Below are 23,785 nucleotides of genomic sequence, written 5' to 3' on the forward strand. Positions count from 1 at the left end.
CAATGTAATAAACTAAGTATGTGATTTAGGGAAACTCGAGTCAAACCTTCCTCGAGTTGTGCAATCCCAACACAACATTAATTTATACCTTTCTTTCTGATACCCTGGCTCTGTCAAAGTCTCGAACCCCAAGCCTGTCAATACTCAGTCTGACAATAACAATATCGAGGGTATGGTATCAATACACCACTCAATTAATACTGGATACAAACAGAATTCGATCAAATTCTGTTTCAACAACATAACATCATAATCTCAATATATCCAGCCCTATCATATCAGTCAGATATCAATTCTAATATCTCATAATCGATAATCACTCAATCTGGATATCAATTCTTATTCAATCTCATTCTGAAATCATAACAAGTTCATATTCAGTTCGTTTCTTAATCTGACTTCGATTCTACGCTGTCTAACATGTCAAGAACAACATATATGACGTGTATTCAATTCTAACAACATCATAATTTCAAGACATGTCAAAACGTAGTAAAACTTACGTCCAGTTGTAGCCTACGTCGCTAGGAACTCGATACCGAAGTCGGATTCAAAATCAGACGGGCGGATTTCTCGCAAAATGCGTAAGGATTTTCTCCTTTCTTCTTCAGACCTTTTCTTCAATTCTCTGAATGATTTCGAAGGGATTACCGTCTATATATATATATATCAGTGCATGCATGTTAAGAGGTGGCGCATTCTTTGCAAAACACGTTGCACCGCGGGTGTGGTAGGTGTAAGACCGCGGGTGCGCTCAAGCTTCGGCAATCTTATCTGTTCCGAAATTACATGACCGCGGGTGCGGTACATGTCAAGACCGCGGGTGCGGTCTTGTTCGCACCGCGGGTGCGGTCCTGCTTCGCTAAAACTGACCAAGTTTCTGTCCATGCACCGCGGGTGCGGTACATGCAAGGCCGCAGGTGCGGTGTTGCTTCGGCAACACACTCTGAAATTCAAAATAAATGGCCACACATTATCTTAAATCGTGTCTCCGTTGGCCCTTTCGTAATCACGTTAACTTATAACTCAATAAGCCTTGATTAACGGTGATAATTTCTCGGGCATTACAGGTGTACTATTTCAACATCAATACATAAAGAAGAAGAAAAATATAAGCCATGTATAGTCTTGAATTACATGACATTTATTTGGTGGATGAATATATTATGTTATTCACGATATATAAATGGAATTCAGGAGCCGAGAAAATATAACAATATAACGTTTGCCAAAATGCCAAGTCTTCGGAGATAAATGCTAATTAAGGAATATATATCTGGTAATCCACACACTTCGACATGAAGGTAAAGGAAAACTGGCATAATTGTGTCATATAATAGCATTATAAAAGAATTAAAAACGATTAAGAGATATTAATAAAAAACACTCCTTTATATTGTAAAGAAAATGATCTTCTAACAAGTAAACCAAGAACAATATAGTCTAGAAAAAAGCCAGATCTTACAAATCTGGGCAAAGAAGTAGATCATCAAGAAGTAGGCTATCGTCCCAAGCATCGAACTCATCTCGAAGCACTGGGCGTACACCAAAAAAGAATCTTTCAGAAGAGCTCAAATCAGAGCTAGTTAAGTGTGGGAAACGGCCGGTTTAGTCCGGTTTTACTCTACAATTGTTCGGTTTTTCGGTTTTGAAAATCTCTAGTCCAAAACCGAACCATTTTATTACGGTTCAGTTCGGTTTATACGGCCGGTTATATACGGTTAGCTAAAATTTGTTACAAAATAAAATTATACGTCACTTTATGCTTTTAAAATCTAAATCATAGTATTTTTCAAACATTTAATTTGTGAGACTTAATTTTTTATATAAAAAATTAAAGAAATATATACAGAAAAGAAAAAAAACATCGACTGGTGAGTGGTGAGAAAGAAGAAAAAACGATCGGATTGAAAATTGAGAGTTAATGATACTAAGTTCTTAAATCTTAATAGGCCCATTATATATAAAAAATCTTATACTTAACAATAATATGACCCATTATACATAAAAACCTTATACTTAACAATAATATGGCCGGTTCGATTTTTCGGTTTTTTCGAGGTTTAAAACCGAAAATGAACCGAAAAACCGAATTTCATAAATTTTAAAACCATAACCGACCGAAAAACCGATAAAACCGAACCATTTAAACCGAATTATTCGGTTCGATCGGTTTTTTCGGTTTTTTCGGTTTTTCGGGTTTTATGCCCACCCCTAGAGCTAGTGAAAGGTTTAAATATTGTAATTACTGGACATATTAAGCAAGATGTCATATTTCGACCAACTATCCAAAAAACGACAGAAAAGAGATTAAGATGACCGAAAATATGGATCAGATGTGCTGGACAATCACCTTGGTACAAGGTGAAAACACTACCGATTTATTTTCATGATATAGGAGCAGACATTCTGGTAGAAAATAATTTATTGCAAAGGTTTAGATCTTATACACAAGAAAATGAGACTATAAGATTAGTGTTCACAGTACCATATAGTCACAAAATCGTAGTCCAAAGACTAAGAGAGGCATTTTATAGAAAATTTCCAATCCAGTTTCATAGTAAGCTTGGTTATGAAGGAAAACTTCTGAACCTACAAATGAAGGATTTTAGAAAGTTTAGATAAAAAAGTTTCAATTAAAAGTATATCAAAATCTCCGACAAGAAGAAATATAATTCCTCAAAATAGCTTTACAGCAAAAGGATGTAGAGTTCGAAACTAAAGTTTCTCTAGAATATGTCAAGAAAAGTATCAAAGTAAATTACAACCCTTAGTATTGTGGGACAGAGACCAACTCCAAGTTAGCCTTAAAATCAAGGAAGACAATGAATAAAGTTCTTCATATGCAAATGATTATAAAAATATGCAAACAATTATCAAAAAACATTTAAATATTGGTTTTAATCAAAACAAAATATTATCATATAGCAATCTATGATTTCTGATAAGAGATAAATGTTTTATAAATTTATTATACGGAATGAGCTATAAAAAAAAATCCCTTGATTCATGGTATATAAACTGAAAACTTTGTATAACCACATATATTTAGGCAACTTTGATAGGTAAACAATGCCACGTACTTAAAACAGAGGTTCAAAGATTATTTTGCAAAATCTTAAATATAGCAAAGAGCTTAAACCAACTTTTGATTTTGATGGACAAGAAAGTTCTAAATGAAATTAAGGTTTGCAGATTTATTTAAAATTTGTTCTTAAATATTTGAGTCATTATGATTGTTTTGCACGATCATAAAATGTAAATTGTTATAATTCCTAAAAACGATAATTTTATCTGTTTAAAAATTTGTGCAACATCTTAGTAGGTATGTGCAATAGCCAATTTGGTTTGGCTTCATCAAATTCTGGTTCCATTTTATGTTTTTGAAATGGCTAATCAACAGCAACCCAGTTCAGTTTTTGGATTTTGGTTTCTTCACCAGAATGCCCATATTTTGCAGTTTTAATTGTACAAGATGCCACAAATTTATTAGAATAATGATAACAATAATATCTAAACTTGATGTTATATAAATATTATCGCATTCATGCTATTACCACAAGACAGAACAAGATAAAAATATATATATTTCCAGGCAAAGACATATACGCGTGTGTATTACATATTGACAGGTAACTATTGGTACAACAAATTCCTCCTTCCCCCTTCTTGCCAAATTACATAGATTGTATGTAATATACAATTCCTATCAGGGATTCCATGCTGCATATAGATGCTCTACCCGATTGTCTTTACACATCTCACTCCCGAGGCGATCGTGAACTTTAAATGAATATTTACTAAAACTCCCACAGTCTCTAGTCTCTACCGTTCTGCCAAAACTATATTGAAGTGCTATCCAATTTTTGTAGATGTTTTATTTCTTCACTTTCTCGTTTGCACCATTTCGATCCCACTGATTCCAGTCAAGATTTCGATGAATTTGAAAGAGAAAAGACAGCTTGTAGGAAGAGAAGGACTAATCAAGGGCTGCTTTGTTTCTTCGACCCATTGGTTTAGGTAGGCCATCGAAGATAGGCCTAGCGATTACTGCATTAGAAAGAGCCTGAAAATCGGGCTTCAAACTCCACTTTGATGCAGGCCATATGGATGACAATGCGCTGGTATCTGAGTCGGCCAAACTTGATGTGCTTGATGATTTTCGAACTCCATCGTCATTGTCAGAAAGCACAGAATCAGCCGGACCTGAAGGAATTGTGTTGGGACCACCAGCCTCAGCATCGACTCCTGACACAGTTCGGCCAGCCGACTTGGGCCTCAGAGCCAAGCCTCTGCCTGTAACTACCGAAATTGCACTGCCACTGCTATTCTCCTCCTTCAGAAGCTTTTCTGGCGTACGGCTGATAAAATCAGCTTCAGATTTTTGGTGACTTTTCACCAACTTCATGATCCAGTTATCCGAGTCGCTATCTACGGCGGCTTGTGACAACACCTGATCAATCAGATTAGATTTTTCTGTGACAAAACCGTTGGCTACGCTCTTTGATTTTCTGTGATGACTCAGCGGTGGGTTCGAAATAGGTGAAGACTTCGTGAACGACACATCCTCTAGATAATGAGCTCCTCCTTTCGGGTACACAGACATTTCTAAGCCTCCTGCTGTGCCCTTTTGATCTATATGTCTAAGACCGTAATAACCTTGCAAGCTGCTCATGGCCGGAGACACTTTCCGCTCAGAAGAAGATTTCGATTTTAGCGATTGGAATGGACCTAATAAATCGGAATGCCCGTTGCTGGATGGGGTCTGATTAGAGCTGGTCGGTCTGCAAAAAAAGACTAGATTAAGCCACTACATGACTATTTAATAAATAGCTACTGAATTTATTTGGTGAGGTAGGGAAATACAATAAATCACAAACGGTAACTTTCAGCTGATGCATTAACACAGAATCTGATATATAGTTAGGTCATTGGTTTATAGGATCAAAGAACTACCAGAATGGCATTATAACGTAACAAGTTGTGCAGTGCTCCAACAACGATATGCCAAACGAACAGCAGCTCATTTGGGAAATTTAGATTTCAAATCTACAATATCCTTTCTAGGTTAAATAACGTCCAGTTAACCAGTTGTGATAGTCATAGGAAAATTGAAGGAGAAAGCTAAATATAATAGATGCCACGACACAGGTGATATATCCACTGGCCTGATAGGGAATTTCATAACTACTCTAAATGACAAAACTTGACAAAATTTCACTAAGAAAACCCACTTCTGGAAAACTTGACGCACCAAAATATATAGTAGCGGCACCACAGATGGAAAATCTGTTCCATGCGAACTTCCGTTTCTCAAAAGGCATACTGAAGAAGCAGGACATAGGAAGATCAACACCCAATAAAAAATAAACTATACGTACACCACGCAATTATCGCAGCTTACTGACTACTTCACTATCACAATAAATTGACAGATCAATGGCAGGAAATTATAAGAGATTATGAGTATAGGTACATCCTCCAAGGTTAATGCAACACTGACACTAAGGTGCAAATTTGAGCATCGTTGGAGCAAATAGTTTCTAATTTCTAACTGAGATTTTACAGTGTAGTCACATATTATTTTGATAACTTAAATAATTTTAATCAACAAATACATGGAAATGTTAAACGAGTGAAATGATTAATGTGTAAAGCTTTGGCATGCTAACTGCTTCAGGTAAATGCAATGATGCACATCCACACTTAGCACATAACTATGCCCATGAACCACAATGAGTAGCGTAGACCAATTATTTCGACAGTGCATCGCTTGAAGCTTGGATGAGCAGCACCTTGATTTAGTTCATTCACATACAATAATAGTACAAAAAGGCCAAAAGCAGGAACGGAGAAAACCACAAAACAACGTGAATAACAAATATAGTTCAAACTGCAAGAAAGGCATCTTCATGAGATATAGAGCACATAAAAAATTAAGAAATAAATCAGATTCGATGAAAAGCACCAGAAGAAATGGATATCTACAACCAATTAATGCTTTCAGAGTGACGTGTCAATGCACTCACCTTGAAAAGGGAATAATTAAATTTTAAAAATTTTCACAGGATAGTTTCCAACATAAGAAGCATGAATTATCCCAAATGCAATTCACCCGGCACATTAAAATAGTGAAAGAAAACAGGCACATGTCTTTAATCGATTTTGGGCATTTTATCGAGGAGTTGATGCATGGCAATAAATGCAGAAGAATAGACAGTAAAACAAAAGAAACTGGAAATAAACATACCGACGAGGAATGTCGTGGGCATTGGACAAGCTGGGGGAAGGGGGATGTCTCCCTGGCAATGGTATTTGAATCGTCTTCAGGGCAAACATTTGAAGATCTGTCACCAACCCATTTTGCCTCTTAATATCAGCCACCTAACCAATCTCGAGAGAAACACACGTAAACACACAACTATCAGCCTTCCGCATCGAAATAAAACAGTAAAAAGATAACTCCCGCAGCTGCACTGGATCCCATCCCATGCAGAACTAGTCAGTAACCAAGCAATCGCCAAGTACAAAACAGAGGGTTCAGTACTTGAAATCAGCGCTCTAAGTATTAGCTCAACCACAATATCTAACTCGTTTCTACACATTTTTTCGCCGCACAAACCACCAGAACAGAGCATAAACAATTTCCCCACCACATAAAACACACATACATAAAACATAATAAACAGTTACAAAACAAAACCGCAAATGAATCATCAGAAACCGCGCGAATCAACAACAATCAACGAAAAATCAGTGGTACCTCCACGCCGTATTTGATGGCGACACCGGCGAGTGTATCGAATTTGGAGACATGGTGTAGTATGTAATTAAGGCCACCGTTGGCCCCGACCGCGACGGCGGTGGACGCAGGAGATGAAATCGGTAGTGATTTCGATGAACCGACGGCCATTGTCACCGCGTATAAATCTCCTCCTCCTCCATTCTCATACATTACACTCTCCTTTTCCATAAATAAATGCAGATAATATCTGCAAATAAATAAATATTATGGAAGGAACGAGGATTTGCCGATCTGGGCTCCGACCCTTTTATAAAAAGAACAAAAACAAAAACATGTTTCGTCAACTATTTAAATTTTATTGATTTCAAATAAATTCTTTATTAAATTCCAAACCATTTTAGCATATAATTTTTATATGATCCTCTTCTCCTGTATCGACAAAAACTTATGTAAGACGATCTCACAAATCATATTTTGTAAGACTGATATCTTATTTAGGTCATCTATGAAAAATATTTATTTCTATGCTAAGAGTATTACTTTTTATTGTGAATATCGATAGGATTAACTCGTCTCACATTTAAAGATTCGTGAGACCGTCTCACAAGAGACATACTCCCTATATTCACTCATATTTTATCTATAGTTGAATTGACACTCATATATTAAATACGATAAAATATATTGAATGTTTATGTCACAGATATATAGATAAACATAATAGATGAACATCATATAAAAATTATCAAAAGTGTACATTTCATCTAACAAATTTTATATTACATTTAGCAGAATTCTTCACTACAATTCACATATTTTTTAAAAAGAAAAGAAATAGAGCTGGAAATGACAATTTGTGACTAAAATGAAATACATCGGTTTCAGAAGACGTAAATTTAAATGTTAAAAAATTGATTACACCGACACGTTAATCTATTTTAATCAACTAGTCATGTAGAGCCAACGAAAAAGTCTTTGATATTATTTATTATTAGAGTTATTAAAACGTGAATCTAATATATTATGGCTGACTTTTGTTTCCCATAAGAAAAACCTCGAATAAACCACCACCCCCCCCCCCCCCCCCCCCCCAATCTTATTTTTTAAAGTTTTATATTATATTCAACTATTATTATATTATACAGTTTCAATTATGTAAATTATGCGAGAGCCACATCATCATGCTTTTTAAAAACAAAAATTAACTCGTGCCAAATCGAAATCCACTGAAATTCATAATACCCCACCGAAATAATTCAAATGTCTATAATCTTTAAAATTACATTTATGGATTTTATATATTTATGCTTCAAATCAACTCGAATTTGGATAAATGGATTTGACAATAAATCGAGAGAAGGATTTCTAATACTAGAACATTAGGTTTATTTGAATTTTGAAATGGCATAAGATATGAAATTCGCCCTGATATTGTTCATCCAAACAATACAAAAAATTTAAAATTTGTTTTAATATTATTAATCTAAAAAGACAAATAATTTGAAATCTATTATCTCAAATTCGTCAATTAAAAAACGACTCCTATTATTTAGGTAGTTTTTACAAGCAATGAATTTTAAATCCCTCGATTTCAATTCGAGTTAGTTTAATATCAAAAAGGTTATGATCTGTGAAATTTTAATTGCTTTAATCAGTTCGAATTGGTTCTTTCTAAATTTATTTTCATAAATCTAAAACAGAGTAGAAAAACAAAGACCACATAATCACACATCACAAAAACTCATGTAAAACCATCTCACAAATCCATTTATAGAAAACGAATCTCCAACTTGACTCAACTCATAAAAAAAAAAAAATTATTTTTTCTACAAAAAATACCTTTTGACGGTACGTATAAATCAGGTCAATCGTCTCACAGATACAGACCCGCAAAACTGTCTCACAAAAAACCTACTCCACACAACAATCATCCACCCTCCAATCTTTGCTTCATTAAATGGGATTTGAAAACGAAAAGATGAATAATTTTAAATCCGAAAACAGAACTCGCATAGCCAATGACACGATTCCACACTACTCGAGCAGCACTTAGTGCGCACACAGATCATTTCAATATGTCTCACATAATCTTTCGAGAAAAATTTTGAGAAAAAATATCAGGGGATCCACACAAACTTTCTCCTCCATTTCGTGACTAACGTGCGCCAAGTCCAAACTGGACCTCAAATGGCTCGTTTGGTTTGTAAAACCTGGTTGATTCCATCGTATTTGAAGGAAATTCGCCAATAAGTAGCATATTTAATCCGATAAGTCTGTCTTAGGTGGACCGAGTTGCGACGAGATGACCAAGACCAAATATAAGGGGCGATTCGATATATTTAAGAGGGGGACTGAAATTGGGTTATTTGGACAAATCAAATCGAACATGGATGGATGCCAACTTAACAACTCATGGTTGGACATTTTTCCAAGACATAGATTTGCCGTTCGAGTCTTGAGAGATCTCAAAATTTTTTTTATATAAAAAAAACCCTTTTTAATACACAAACATGAGTCGCACACACAGAGACATGCAGGAACCGTTTCCCAAAATGAGTGTAGCTTAGTGTCCATACCTAGCACGCAATGCCAAAAGACTTGCTAGTGTAGACATGGGTGCACGTGTTAATGAAAGATGTATAGAGGGTAACATACTTTAGAATCAGGATAGCAAATAAAATAAATTTCAAGACTAAAACATATTATGTAAGAGAAAAAATTTGTAAACATATATATTAATAGATGTATGGAGGTGGGTTGGGATTCTGTAGGAAAACAAAAAAATGGTATGCATAGACTTCAAACCGAAGCTTCCACTAAATTTTGTTTATCAGAATAATATGGTATAATTACAAAATGGGCAAAAAAGTGGCTTACACTTAGAAGTATGTGTGCACGGATCCATTTGTCAGGAAGAATTCTAATATAAACGACTCTGCCAAGGTTCACCACGACTGCTCGACGATCTTGTCCATTTCATGCAAGTATAAATATCTATACGAGCGGTAACCAATTCACCTTGTATGAGGATCCTTGTGACCTGAAAACAGTTGGAAGAAGACGAAGAAGTATGGTTATAGGAAATAAGTTCGATCTCTACTAGCCAGCTTACGTTTAGCTAAAAGTCCAAGCGTTGATCACAACATAGTCGGTAAATGCTACACTAAAGACTAAAAATAGAAGATAATTAGACGAATAATAATAGTTTTTATACGCAGAGAAGAGTTAACATTTAAAAGAAAAAGGGTCGTATTAATAAACAAAAATATAGTTAAACCAGGGGTCTCTTGAGAGGTATATCAAACACAAGGGGAGACCAATATCTAAAATCAGATGTTTTCTTGATTAATATCAATATCAACAATAAAGATAATGCCAACTTGATCAGAAATCACAAAATCCAGATCTAGTATCTATATGGTGGATGCAGGAACGTGGTATCATCTCAACACAAATGGAACATGAGCAAAAGTAAAATGTCAACATTTCAACATTGAAGACACCAACATAATAGAAATACAATAGCAAAAACAGCATTCCTTTTGCTTTTCACATAATTTGGGTGATTTGCTGTATGTAACAAGAATAAAGAACTTCCATATAACATATTTAAAAAAAGATTACAAATATTTATCCTAGTTATAGATATGAAAGTTCTCCCCAAATTCATGTGCAACCTGATGCAGCTTACAATACATGATAACTTCCCATTCATATTCCCAGTTCATCCAAAACTCTAACTCCTGTTTCATCAAACCTGAATCATACTTACGGCACGCTTTATTGACCCGTGATAAACAAATTTCCCATATTTTTCAGCCAATGATTCTGGATTTACATATTCAAAATTTTATTATGATATAGAAGGCATGAAGTCTTTACTTTGTAAGAGCTACTTTGTAAGAGCTTGAGGTACTCTCATATTAGATCTATAACAGATCTTTTTGTAAAAAATTAATTACTTGTTATCACAAAAGGCAATTAACATAAAACTGTTTCCCGACAGGAAGTATGTATGACTATGTTAACTGAAAGGCAAGACCAAAGCTCACCATAGATCTGTAAGCCTCAGAATATATATCACGCTGGTCTCCAATTGACTGCAGACATGTCCGGTCTGCCAGGTATCACTGGAGCACCGTGAACTGGACAAAGTACGTACAACACAAAGTTGAATCAACATAATTGCATTTACAGCGGCGATGAACATCGCGTAATCACAAACAGGTTCTCTGCACTAGATTATCACCTGAGATTAGCGAAGCAGCTGCCACAGAATTTGGGGCAGCGGATGGAAAATTAACAGCAGGCCTTTCCTGAGGCGGTTCAAAGTAACCTGCAACAAATAAATATTTTATAAATGCATGCACTCTCACAATTCAAATGCTTGTTAATTGATAAACACAAACACCAACAGAGGGGCAGAAAAACGAGTCCTTCCAAAAGTCAATGAATGCTTCTGTATTCCATCCTTCAGGGAAAGATGAAATAAAGAATGCTAGAGCAGCCCATCTATTCCACGCCTTCAACCTCTAGCTTTCACAACTATAAACAACAAACAAGGGGAGAAAAAGGAAAAAAAGAGGGGGAAAAAACTAAACAAATACTGATCACATCTTCTTCAGAATTTCACAAACATTGTCATCAAATTAACTTGATTATGTACATGTGCATAAGAAGGCAGGCATTTGAGTTGTATTCATTGTTAACTCAGTTTATATTTGTTCTCTTCATTCAGAATGTAAATCATTGAATGATAAACAAACATGTCTTTTTAGCCTCTGCAAATGTTAAAACTATATAAATATTCTGGAGTATATTTTTTTGATTTCTAAGATCACCCATATGTACAAGGAAGTAAAATTAAAATAAAGCAGTTCAAGCAATATTTTACAAAACAATATGTTGTGCTCAGGTGAGAACCTGTAACCATCTATACTTAACAACAACAATAACCAAGCATATCAATTTTGCAATATACACATATTTCTTAGTCATAAAACATATGCAAGAAATCTGAAGTTTCTAAAATGTAGCCCCAGAAAACTTCAATTTTAGTCGCAATTATCTACGATAAATAAAAGGTTTGTAACAGTGATAACTCTCTCAAGATAGATTTAAATTATTAAATCTAACAACTAAGATAGTTCCACACACCTTCATGAGGATAAGGGGGATTTGAACATGGCCTCCCTGCTGGCATCCACCCAACATGCGAAGAATCAGAAAACTCATTTACTTGCATCCTCCATGATTCATCTGCAGCATACCTCCTCGAGCTGTCCGAAAAATTTGGCAGCAAGTAAGGCGGATATTGGTGTTGCTGAACCGAGGCTTTTGGATAAGAAAAATGAGTAGGTGGGTGTTGAGGTGGGGGTTCAGGATGCAAAGGCCTATGCGCAAAAAGTGCACTACCAGGCAATTGCCTGTGTTGCGATGATTGTAGATTCATATATCCATCGGACTGTCTATATTCCACACTCCTCAATGAATTATAACCAATATGTTCTACTGCTTTACCAACCCCAGCGGGAGGAAAACAAGAAGATTGCTGGGACAATGCTTCACTCCTGACAGATGCATCAATATGAAATCCTTGAGTACATGAAACCATATGGGCATGCTGATTTCCCTGAAAAAATCCATTCTTTATATTTCTGAACATATAACAATGTCACATCAATGCAACCGAAAAAAAAGCATAAAGTAGAAGGCCAGAAGACTCACGGTCAGTGTGCCACCAATTTCATGCAACACGGGAGGGGGTTGAAAAGCTAACATAGAAGAAGTTGAAACTGTGGATGGCAGTGAAGGCATGTGTTGAGAGATTAATGCAGGTTGAGGTGGCAATAATTGATGACAAAGCACTGGTGGAGGAGGACCAATGGGTAATGGAGGAAATAGCTGTTGCTGTGACGAAGGTGGTGGAGGTGGGAGTGTTGTTGATAAGAGGAGAGGCAGCGGGGGCGGTGGCGGGGGCGGTGGCGGTGGCTGTGATGGAGGTGGAGGTGGTGAAGTAGGTAAAGGTGGTGTTACAGGAGGAGAACCAAGAGGCAATGGAGGAGAACCCTCGGGAGAAGGCAGCCACTCGGCAAGCTTGTTTGAAGCTGATCTAAAGATCCCCTCTGAGTTTGGCTCAAATGAAGCAACTTCAAAAGTGCCATCAGTAAGCAATGGTTTTTCATCCTTTTGGTGTCCTGAAACATCTTCCATTTCGAGCTCCCCATCAACATCCTCCAAAATCCTATGTCGTCTGTCACTCGGAGTAACGGTGCAATTCTCAGGATCTCTTATCACAGGAGAATGTTCATTTGGTGACGTGTCAGCAATTTCTTTGCAAAAATTTGTCTGCAAACTATCTTCCTCTTCATCTTCCTCTTCCTCTTCATCTTCAAAGACACGAGATGATAATAATCCAGGTAACTGAAATGTAGCATTGCTGAACCAATATAAAACAGAAAACACTTGCATATTAGATTTTTTTAAGAAAAAGGATTCCAGACTTCAGACTTTAATGGAGGTATTCACGTTGTATGCCAACACACCCAAGCTATAGACCAGGGCCCACAATGAAGCATTATAATGAATATGACAGGTTAATGCCGTGCAAATTAGGACAGCATGGAAAACCGAAATAAATTGGCGAGCAACAAACCATTATCCAAGAAACAAAAGGATCACATATGAGGGCAACAGACACTAAAACAGATGTAAGTCATCACATGTTAGTTTAAAATATGTATTGATATACATTATGAACAGATTGGCATTACAGGAACCATAACAAGTGAAATATCATCTTGGAGAGGCAAAGTAATGAGAGCTCAACAAAACGTTACTCCAAGGCACATGAGATACGACTTAAAGAAATCTGTTAAGCACGTTAATTAGCCAACAAAAGACAGACCCCAAACAACACTAGCCGATAAACTTGAGTCAGCATCCAAATTTGAAGTAGAAAGAATGCCAGAAAGCTCATGACATTTCAAGAATGATGAACGAAGTTAATAGCTACAAGAACTAAAAATGGTCTCACATTTATTGTTATAATCAATGCAACGTAAAATATTATAAAGACCAAGCCAAAATAATCAAGAATTTCCACCATCTACATTTTAAAAATGTCTCATCTGGTGTTATCGCGAGTTGACAAAGAAAGGGCCAAGACAACCCATATAGGAAAAGCGCATAAAATGCGAAAAACATAATTACTGGGGCTGAAATATAAAGTAAAGATCACTCCAAGAAGAAAGAGAGAGTTCCAGACCTCCCATACTCATCCACGAACATGCCTTCCATTTCTCTGAGAGGATCATCAATAGCTCTCTCGGCTCGGGAAGGACGCCGTAGTGAAAACCCAGCGGATGTATCATCATTTGACACTCCAATATCATCAACATAGCGGCGAAGAACAGACTCTGGCAAGATTTTCCTCTCAATCCACAATCGCAAGACCTAAGAAAAGATTGCAACTCAGTTATTCTGCAACTAGCCAGAAGACTCGCTTTTACATAAAATTACAGTCACCTTACGAACTTGCCGGCGGTTTTCCTCTGCACCTGCACCAGGTGGGGCAGCGGCTCCAATGAGACGGGCCAAAGCTGATTGAACAGTAGGAATATAAGAGGAACCTGCTATTCCTGAAGAACATATTCCAACAAAGAAACAAGAAGATATCTCCATCACATCAGGCGTAAAAAAAAATTGAAGAGAGGGAGGGGGGGGGGGGGGGCAGTGCTGCACATTGTACGAAAACAGCACGTTATTATTGTGACAAGTACTGAACTGAAACGATTAGTGCTCTAGATTTTTTCAAACACTTGTGCAACAGCCAGAGATAGGAGAGGAGAGGCGGAGAGATAAAAGAACAAAATCTTAATCTCTTCATACCTTTTTGACTATGAGAGCACTGGGTTATTGAATCAACTAAAAAAAACAGATCCACTCTGTGATGAAGACTTGGCTCGTTTTCCAGCTTACGGATGAGAAGTTCGACAACCTGCACGAAATCAAGGGTTGAAACACATTTTCAATTTTCCAAGGATAGTGCATTATGTGTTAAAATAACAGCCCAACAAAAGAAACGATGGAGACAGAATAACAACAAACATATAAACAGCAATCTGCATAGAACAGAGGGTTCAAAAACATTTAAATTTTCCAAGGAAAATGCATTGTGTTAATATAACCAACCAAAAAAAAATTGACGGAGACAGAATGGGAACTAACAAATACAGCAAGCTATAATGAGCCAAACATAGGGAGGCACACAAATGATTGGGTGTCTAGAATCAATCAGTCAGTGAAGCAACCACATATTTTCCCTGAATACGGGTAGTTCATGCCACTTTTGTATTGGAATAAAAGTACTGAATCTAACTTGATATAAGTTTGAATATTCTTAATTTTATGAATGTTATCAGATAATGATGATTCAGTCAAATGATGTAAGCATTTTTCACATTATAGTTGTAAAAAGTGTGTGCCCGGCTGCACCTATGATGACTTGATTCAGTCAAATGATGTAAGCATTTTTAACACTTTGTAAAAAGTAAGTGCCCGGCTGCACCTAGGCACAAGGCGCAGCCGGGCACACCCTACGCGCTTGGGTAACCACCCAGGCGCCGACCTTGCAAGAGGAGAGCCTAGCCCAGGCGCACGCCTCTTGCAAGACACAAGGGTTTCTTGAGGCGACAAAAAGCGCATTTCTGTATTTCACTTCCAGTTTCTCTATTTTTTAACAAAAATGCGCTGCAAAGCTTAGAGATCAAAGCTGGTTTAGGAAAAAAAAAACCCCAAAGCTGGTTTAGGAAAAAACCTAAAGCATAAACCATAAAAATTTTAACAAAAAAGGGCTGCAAATTCTACAGCCCAAAGCTGGTTTAGAAAAAAAAAAATTCAAAGAATAAACCCTAAAAAATAAAAAGCACGGCAGCAACAATCAATGCCCTGTTATCCTTCTATTCTATTTTGAAAAATAAAAAATAAAAAACAATGATCAAATCCCCAACATCAGCAAGCATCCTGATGAAGAAGAAGCACAACAACGACAACGAAGGGTCTCCAAACCATCAAACAACAAAGAATCATTTTATTGATGAATTAGACTTCTGAAAAGCTTAATTATTTTAACTATATAAATATATTTTTTTTAAATTAATAGTGTGTCTTGCTTCAATAAGACGCATGCCTCGCCTTGCGCCTCAGGCTCCAAGAGCCCTTTATGACTTGGTGCGCCTTGCGCCTCTATTAACTATGTTTCACATCTCTACTTAAGTTCAAAAACATAGGCATTGATGTCTCCCATGATACATTAACATGCAATACCATAATATATCAAAGGCCTTAATCCATGACAATACCCTGAACATCCTAGGAAAATGACACCCCAAAAATTTCAGGAGAAATCTCACTTCTTCACAAGGATGAAATCAAAAAAACCAAGAATGCATAATGCCTAAAGCATGTGTTCTCGCAAAACCAAACAAATTAAAACAAGTTTTCAATCAATTGGAACTAGGAGAATACTGATGATTTATGCCAGTAACCTAACAAAATCATAAAAGGGAAATGCATGGGATCATATTGAAAAATGAACACATAGCAATAAGATATTTGATTTAAAAAAGTTTAAATAAGCTGAAAAATGTTATTACACACTAATATATCTACCTCATTGGCAATCCCATACTTTGCACAATCAATTGCAAGACGAGTTGCACGCCCAATACTTTCTTTGGTCCTTGACAATGTCTCTATCATCCCTTCAAAAGCATCACGAGCAACAGCTGCTTCGGTACCTCCACTTAAAGGACCCCCAATAGCATGATCACTGGAACTCAACATTCTCTCCTCAAGAACTTCATTTTCATGTTGACTAGTCGATGAAAAATGGTGAACATCAGCAGGAGAAATGGAATGTAAGCTTTGTACATCCAGTTGTTGTGTGTTGCTTGATTCAAAGACTCTGCTAGCAGGAGCAGGGCTTAAGCTTTTTCTATGCAATTCAGCTTCAATATCCAAAAGTGGAAAAAGAAACCCATAAGAACACTGTGAGTGAGCTTCTCTTTTTCTAGCCTGAGCAGCAGCTATGAGATGTTTCATGGACATGACAGATTCTGGAATTTTCGCATTAACTGAAGAACTTGTTTCTTCACGTTTACCAACATCCAGCCTGAGTAATGGTGCATTCAAACATAAGCCAAGATAACAAGAAAATAAATTAATGTCCATTCAATCAAGACTTTCTAGTTACCTTTCACAAAGTGGAGCGATGTTTTTGTTAGGGTGTCCCACCACGTGAGAAGAATCGTTGATCCTTGAATCTGACTTCACAGCAGCATTCCTTTTCTCTCGAGAAGAAGCTGGATTATTTCTATCAGTTATAATTTCATGAGGAGATGAAGTTAATCTGTCAGAAGCAGTAGGAAGAACATTGTTGGCTCCCGTGGGAGCTTTCGTCAGAGAAACATTGCCAGGTTCCTTGCTGAAGTTAATGTTCTGCTGTTCAGCTAATGGTCTGGTACTATTGATAGACTGGGGAGACTTTTCAGGGGCAACTGAAACTGGTCTAATCTCCATGGCAGGTAAATTTTCATCATCTAAGTGGGCTAAATTAGGGGATACACGTGCAGCTGATAATTCTCCAGCCATCTTCACTAAGCCTAGCTGAAAATTTGGAGATGGAGCTTTATTGGATACTCGAGCACATTGTGCCTGTTCCTTTGAACGATCATCAATAGTTCCTCTATCTCTAGAAGTCAATTTATCTTTGACACAACTCTCACCCTGCACAACAGTTTTCTTTTTAGAATCTGGTGCACGTGGGTTAACAGAAACCTTACTAGTAAATCCTCCATGAACCGGGGTTTTAGGTATGTCATCGTCGCCGTCATCATATAGTCGGACAGCTCTTCGTTTTGAGGGCAACTGTGAAACTGGAGATCGAACTTTGTTAGGATGTACTGAGTCATTTTTGTGCGATGCAGAACCTCCTAATTTACTTTCAGAAATCGTAGCAGAACTAGGCATCGCATCAAATGTTGTCCGATGACGCTTAGTTGGGGGAAGATCATCGTCATCGGTAAAATGATTTGACTCATTATTTATCTGTATTTTGGAGGGCTGCTGATTCTGGGGCACCCCTTCTGATGTTGACCTCTTGAGTTCTATATCACTCATTTTTCCATCAAGAACATTAGGACTTCTGGAATCATTTTTCCTGTTTCTTTGTGATCTTGACATGCTAGCATCATTTCCAGTGTCAGTACATTTTGATATTATGGCAGGACACGTAATCTCACTAGTCTGAAAAGCTAGTTTTTCAGATTCATGTTGGGTCTTCATCCTTTTCCTGGAGACAACTTCACTTTGCTCCAAATCTATTTCAGCATCCATCCGTCCATTATCTTTGGAGTCAGAACGTCTTTTATCCACAGCAATTCTTTTTTCCTTGCCTGCAACTAAAGCTGATTTTGAATTGCCTGCAGATGACACCTTCCTATTGCTATCTGAAGATAACTTCCTTCGCATTCCATCACCTGTATGCTCACGAGGAACAGCAGAACTACTATTCTTGCACTGTACCTTCGGGTTTCTTCTTTGACCCCATTGCTAGCTTCTTTTGGTGGCCATTTGCCAATTCACTCCGGCCACTATCAGAATGCCTAGCCTCCGCTTTCGCATTACCAGAACCTTCCTTCTTAACATTGGAAGGTACATTACTAAGATCTTTAGATTTCTCATTAGTCTTTCCTGAAGATATACATGGAGATAAATTACGATCCACGTCTCCTGACAAGTAAGGGTTTATATCTTGACATTCAATCTCACCATGTCTTTGTGAACAATGCTCTAGCTTAGAGCCGAGCTCAGGGTGACCATTGACCTCTAATTTGCAGTGCGATTCATTCACTTCAATCCCAACTTTTTCACTAACCTACCAAAGAATCATTTACCACCGGATCAGTAGAATGTTCTGATGCAAAAGTTTGTTCGCTGTTGTCATCTCTTGTACCACTTGAACTTTCATGCTGTAACTTTTCATATTGCTCACAGATTTCCTTCGCTGCTTGGGCAAAGTACTTAACTGTCTTACCCTGGCAGCGAGCAGACAGTTTATTTTTTGCTTCAATGGTGAATGCCTGAATATCCGCAGGAGCGACAAATGCTCTGTGATGAAAAGAAAAGACAAGAATTCAAAGGAGAATACCATGTAAGCCATTCTTGTTTTTTCATTCTAAATATTAGTTATAAAGTACCAAACATTTGCAGATGCTAGCGATAAAGATTGTGTAACGAGGTAATAGCTTTATATCGAATTACATTTAAGAAAAAATAAAACCTTTCCAAGGGAATTTTCCAATTGTTGTTGAAATTCGTATCTATTCAATTTAAAATTTCCATTAGCAAACAGCAGATCACATATCAATACTAAATTCCACAATGACGCAGAAGCATTTTCCCTGTCAAATATATCTTCAAAGAGCAACCACCTTCTGAAATGTCAGCTGCTAAGATTAGTCATTGCCCATGAATGAGATAATGAGAACAGCATACTCTAATATTTCAAGCACTCTACAAAGCTTTAGACAATATATTAACGTCTATTTCCTGTAACTCGAATAGAGCAGAGAGAAAATGTACCCATTAAAAGCACAATGGAAGAAGAAATAACTTTACTAAAAGCAGGAAACCATGGATCAAAAAGAGATCTTACCAGCGAAACTTTATCAAAATGAGATATTTAGCTATTTGCATCCAGTTGAATGATAATTTAAAAATAAGGACCACATGACCAATTGAGACATTTAAAGCATTTAAATAAAGCACGTAACCGTCGGACATGAATATGTTATGTAGACAAAAGCAATTGCTTTAAAACAAAGCAACAAACTATGATACAAATATTTTTATCATCGACCCAACACAGCATAAAGCATAACATAGGTATGAGGCAACGTGTGTGGCCTTATATAATTAATGTACTACAGGAAATCCATCTAACTGTTTGCATTCCCTTTAAGGAATTGCATCCATTTAAAAATGTGCAAAACAAAAAATTTCAAAAACCTGAACCCATAGCCAGGACCAAACCTAGAACGCTGATTCTATATTTCACTTAAATAAAATTACCAGGAAAAGGACAAAATATAACATTCCACCTGGTTACAAGGGTAATAAATAAATCTTCATCGTATATAAGTGCTTTAATATCCACCTCAATTTAAGTAAAATTAGAATGGAAACAGCCGGTTAACATTAATCCACTAAATTGCACCTCTAAAAGTGTCCAATTGCAAGAATACTCCTTATCTTTAAAAAATGCAATTACCCAACAGCAGACATTAAACCCTCATAAGTTATTTTTCCAGAAAAACTCTTAGAATCAACCTGGAAACAAGCTCTCTCGGCATATGCACAAGGAAAAGATAAAAAGGGAAGTGCTTACATCTCTGATGTACCAAAGAACTGAACAAAATATTTTTTGGGATCAGGAACGCGCTTCCAATCTTCAGGTCTGCTTATCTGAAATTAAAGCCACAAAAGGTTAGTCAATCATCCAACTTAAATTTGACTTGAGCACAATCAAAGCCAAGAACTGATTATGCGCTAATCACATGAGTAAACAAACACATAACCGTGAAAGCAGCCTAATCGCCTTAATCAAGAGGAAAATAGTTAGCTTGTATTCAAATATAAAGGTGGGGTTTTGAAAGGGTCGGTAATATATTGGAATCAAATGGAATCAGACATCCACTATTACTTCATACAGTTTGAATACATGGATACTCTGGTGCACAAAAGCGAAAGAAGCCTGAATACAACAGACTGCTAACAAGACTCGGACACGTGTTCCAGATAGTCACCCACATGTCTATGTATGCACTAACAAGATTCAGACACGTGTCTCCACAGATAGTCACCTACATGTCTATATATGTACTGCTTTTGTGTGAGAGATCAACGGGATGCCGTTACGGAGTTAATGGAGACGTAGACAACACATTTTGAACCAAAAAACTCGTGATGGAGAAAGGTAATATATTGGAATCAAATGGAATCAGACACCCACTATTATTTCCTATAATTTGAATATACAGACACTCCGGTGAACAAAAGCGAAAGAAACCTGAATACAAAAAACTACTAACAAGACTCGGACACGTGTGTCCAGATAGTAACCTACATGTCTATGTGCGCACTAACAAGACTCGGACACGTGTCTCCACAGATAGTCACCTACATGTCAATATGTGCACAGCTTATACCTGCGAGATCAACGGGATGTAGTTACGAAGTTAATGTAAACACATTTAGAACCAAATAACTCGTGATTGAGAAAAAAGTTTTAAGTTGTAACCCTAGTTCCCATGCCTTAATGCAACTCCGCCGAAGTTAAATCTGACATGAGTAAATGAAAAATCAACTACATTTTATACCTCTGTCTTCTAGTTCCCAAGACCACAATTATTCACCTCTAAATATTTCAATCAAACTCTGAAACTCAATGCAACTCCATAAAGAGGGTTGGTAAACGAAAATTCAAATCAAACAAATTCTTATTCCGAAGAAAATAATTGATCATACCATCATAAAAGCATAAAAATAACTTCTAAAAAAAGGAAAGATTGATCAAAATAAAGAACGATAAAGAATAAAGGCATATGGAAAGTCATCAAATCGAATCAAGAATGCACCTTGGCAGGCCAAGCCGGAAAACCCTTAACCTTAGCGAGGACGAGATCGCCCAAACTCAACTCATTCTTCGTCTTTGAGCCCTTCGCTCCACGCTTTCTCGCTGGAGGCATGCCGTCCAACCCCTTCGATTGAACCACAATAAAATATAAGTTCAACCAGCCCTAGACCCGACGATAATCCTCCGGGGCATCCCCGAAACGGTGTCACTTTGCGGAACTCGACCTTATGATGCAGCGTTAGACTCCACCGATTAACAATTGTTCGTAATTTAGAACCGAAGGCAGCGACGAGACGAGACGGAGACGGAGACGGAGACGGTGGCGTTGGTTTTGGTGCTGTGGCGGATATGGAGAAAGGCAGATACTAATGTTTTTTGGTTGTGAGGAATATCTATTTGCATCAATCGAATTAGTGTTAAATATTAATCAAATAATAATTGTATTAGAAAATAACATAATTAATTTTGTTACTAAATTAAATAAATATTAATCAAATAATAATTGTATTAGAAAATAACATAATTAATTTTGTTACTAAATTAAAGTAAATAAAATAAATATAGTGTCTGAGTTATAAAAAATTGTATTTTTCAAGAATAAAACTTTTATAGCACAATGTATCTTAAGTATCTATAGACAAAAATCAAAGTTTTTGTCATTTTTCTAAACACAATACCTTCCGGCCAGAGGCGAAGACACATGTCGTTGTATGTCCGGATGGTCCAATTTTTTTTAAAAAAATTTTGTATAATTTTTGAAATAATATGATATTAATCTTGGTAGATCAATTTAATTTAAAATATTAAAAGATTCTAGAGTTTAAAATTCTAGTCAGGAAAGAGCCATATTTCTGGCTTCGCCACTGCTTCCAACTAAAATTTGTCGAAAGATACGCGATGATGTTAGAAAATATTTATTAAGTGAATAAATTAAAGATCAATTAACACTGGATTTATATCTTAAAAAGATGCAATATTTAATATTGTTTATAATTTTTAGTAAGTTGTTAACGACACATTATATATCGAGTAACCGACAAATAACTTGCATGTCATAAATTGTGATACACAATTTTCTTCTACCGACCTCCCATGAAGGTCAATTCCCCCATATATGTCAGTACATACATTGATCAAGAGTTGTGATCTATAAGTATAATATGCTCATAAATACAAGATCTTGGCCTCTCAAGCTATATTACCGAAAGCACGATGATGGATAGAATCTCCGTACTTATATTATGGTTAGACTAATCTCTAAAAGCTTGATATTTACTTAATAATGACAAATCTAATAAATCGAGGTTGATAACGGTATTGGAGCACAAAATCACGTGTTGTGCGCGTATGTATGTGTGTGTATTGTAGTGTGACATTAAAATTGTCCAACAATGTCAAAATTTAAAATTACAATCTCGAACAATTTTTCCACTAAATTGGGCACCTTGAGAGATCTTGTGTCTTTAGCATGGTTCCAAGGAGAAGTCTTTGATGTGGCTCATGTAGTAAGAATTGACCGTATGAATTAAATGTTTTAAAAAATGTAACTGAAAAATAAAATCATATTTATCCATATATAAATTGATTTTTAAAAATTAGCGAATTTCAATAATTCTCTTTTAAAATTTTATTTTCGAGTAATGAGGAAAACTCTTTTTTGTATCAATTAATTTTGTACTTCAAAATATTTGACAGAGACTTAACCAGGTTATGTTTGGAGAAGTATTTTAAAAATGTTTTTAATGTTGTATGAGAGAAAAAAAAACTTAAAATATATGTTCGGACAATATTTTTATAAAAAAATTGATGAAAATATTTTAAAAAAATTGTTATCTAAGTTTTAAACAATAACAGTTTTTTGTATGTTTTAAAAAAAAACGTAAGTCAAACGGATAATAAATAAGAACCAAGAACAAAGAGAAAAAATTACAATTAAATTTTTTTTATGTTGTACAAACACCTTCTTAGTTATTTTTTTACCATAAAAATATTTTTATAAAACAATTTTTAGCATATTTATTTTTAAAACAAGTTTTATAATTAAAAAAACACTTTTATAAAAACATTTTATAAATACTTAAAAAAAACATCTTCGTATTTGTCCACGTTATATGAAAATTCTTAACATTGTAACTCATAAACAATTTTAAACATGTGTTTTTAACTCTTATATGATAGGATGCAACAAACACTCACCATTTAGACATTAGTGTACTTCGTCACTATTTGACTCATCGATCCACCAACACTTAAAATATATAGATAGCTCCTAAATATTCCTATAGCTCCCAAATGTTCAAAAAACTCTTGTAGATATAACATTTTGTTTTATATGTTCAAAA

The 23,785-nt window shown here is 36.0% G+C and overlaps 2 protein-coding genes across 2 annotated transcripts; both read right to left on the reverse strand.

The window, feature by feature from the left end:
* Positions 1-3,566: 3,566 nt before the first annotated feature.
* On the reverse strand, positions 3,567-9,766 carry LOC140816267 (uncharacterized). Its single transcript, XM_073175404.1, has 4 exons — positions 9,623-9,766; positions 6,764-6,992; positions 6,251-6,384; positions 3,567-4,784 (listed from the first exon to the last, which is right to left on the reverse strand). The coding sequence occupies exons 2-4, from the start codon at positions 6,971-6,973 to the stop codon at positions 3,980-3,982; spliced, it is 1,149 nt and encodes a 382-aa protein (XP_073031505.1). The 5' UTR covers positions 6,974-6,992; positions 9,623-9,766; the 3' UTR covers positions 3,567-3,979.
* Positions 9,520-21,826, reverse strand: LOC140816266 (ENHANCER OF AG-4 protein 2-like). Its single transcript, XM_073175403.1, is given in 14 exon segments — positions 9,520-9,785; positions 10,798-10,890; positions 10,995-11,081; positions 11,903-12,377; positions 12,473-13,184; positions 14,013-14,200; positions 14,273-14,385; positions 14,636-14,744; positions 16,418-16,919; positions 17,001-18,323; positions 18,325-18,683; positions 18,685-18,916; positions 20,196-20,272; positions 21,445-21,826. Coding segments are annotated over 13 exon segments (4,353 nt in total). The 5' UTR covers positions 21,556-21,826; the 3' UTR covers positions 9,520-9,785; positions 10,798-10,825.
* Between the last annotated feature and the right edge of the window lie 1,959 nt (positions 21,827-23,785).

Source organism: Primulina eburnea, chromosome 16 (genome assembly GCF_022965805.1).
Source record: "Primulina eburnea isolate SZY01 chromosome 16, ASM2296580v1, whole genome shotgun sequence".
NCBI classification, from domain to species: Eukaryota; Viridiplantae; Streptophyta; class Magnoliopsida; order Lamiales; family Gesneriaceae; genus Primulina; species Primulina eburnea.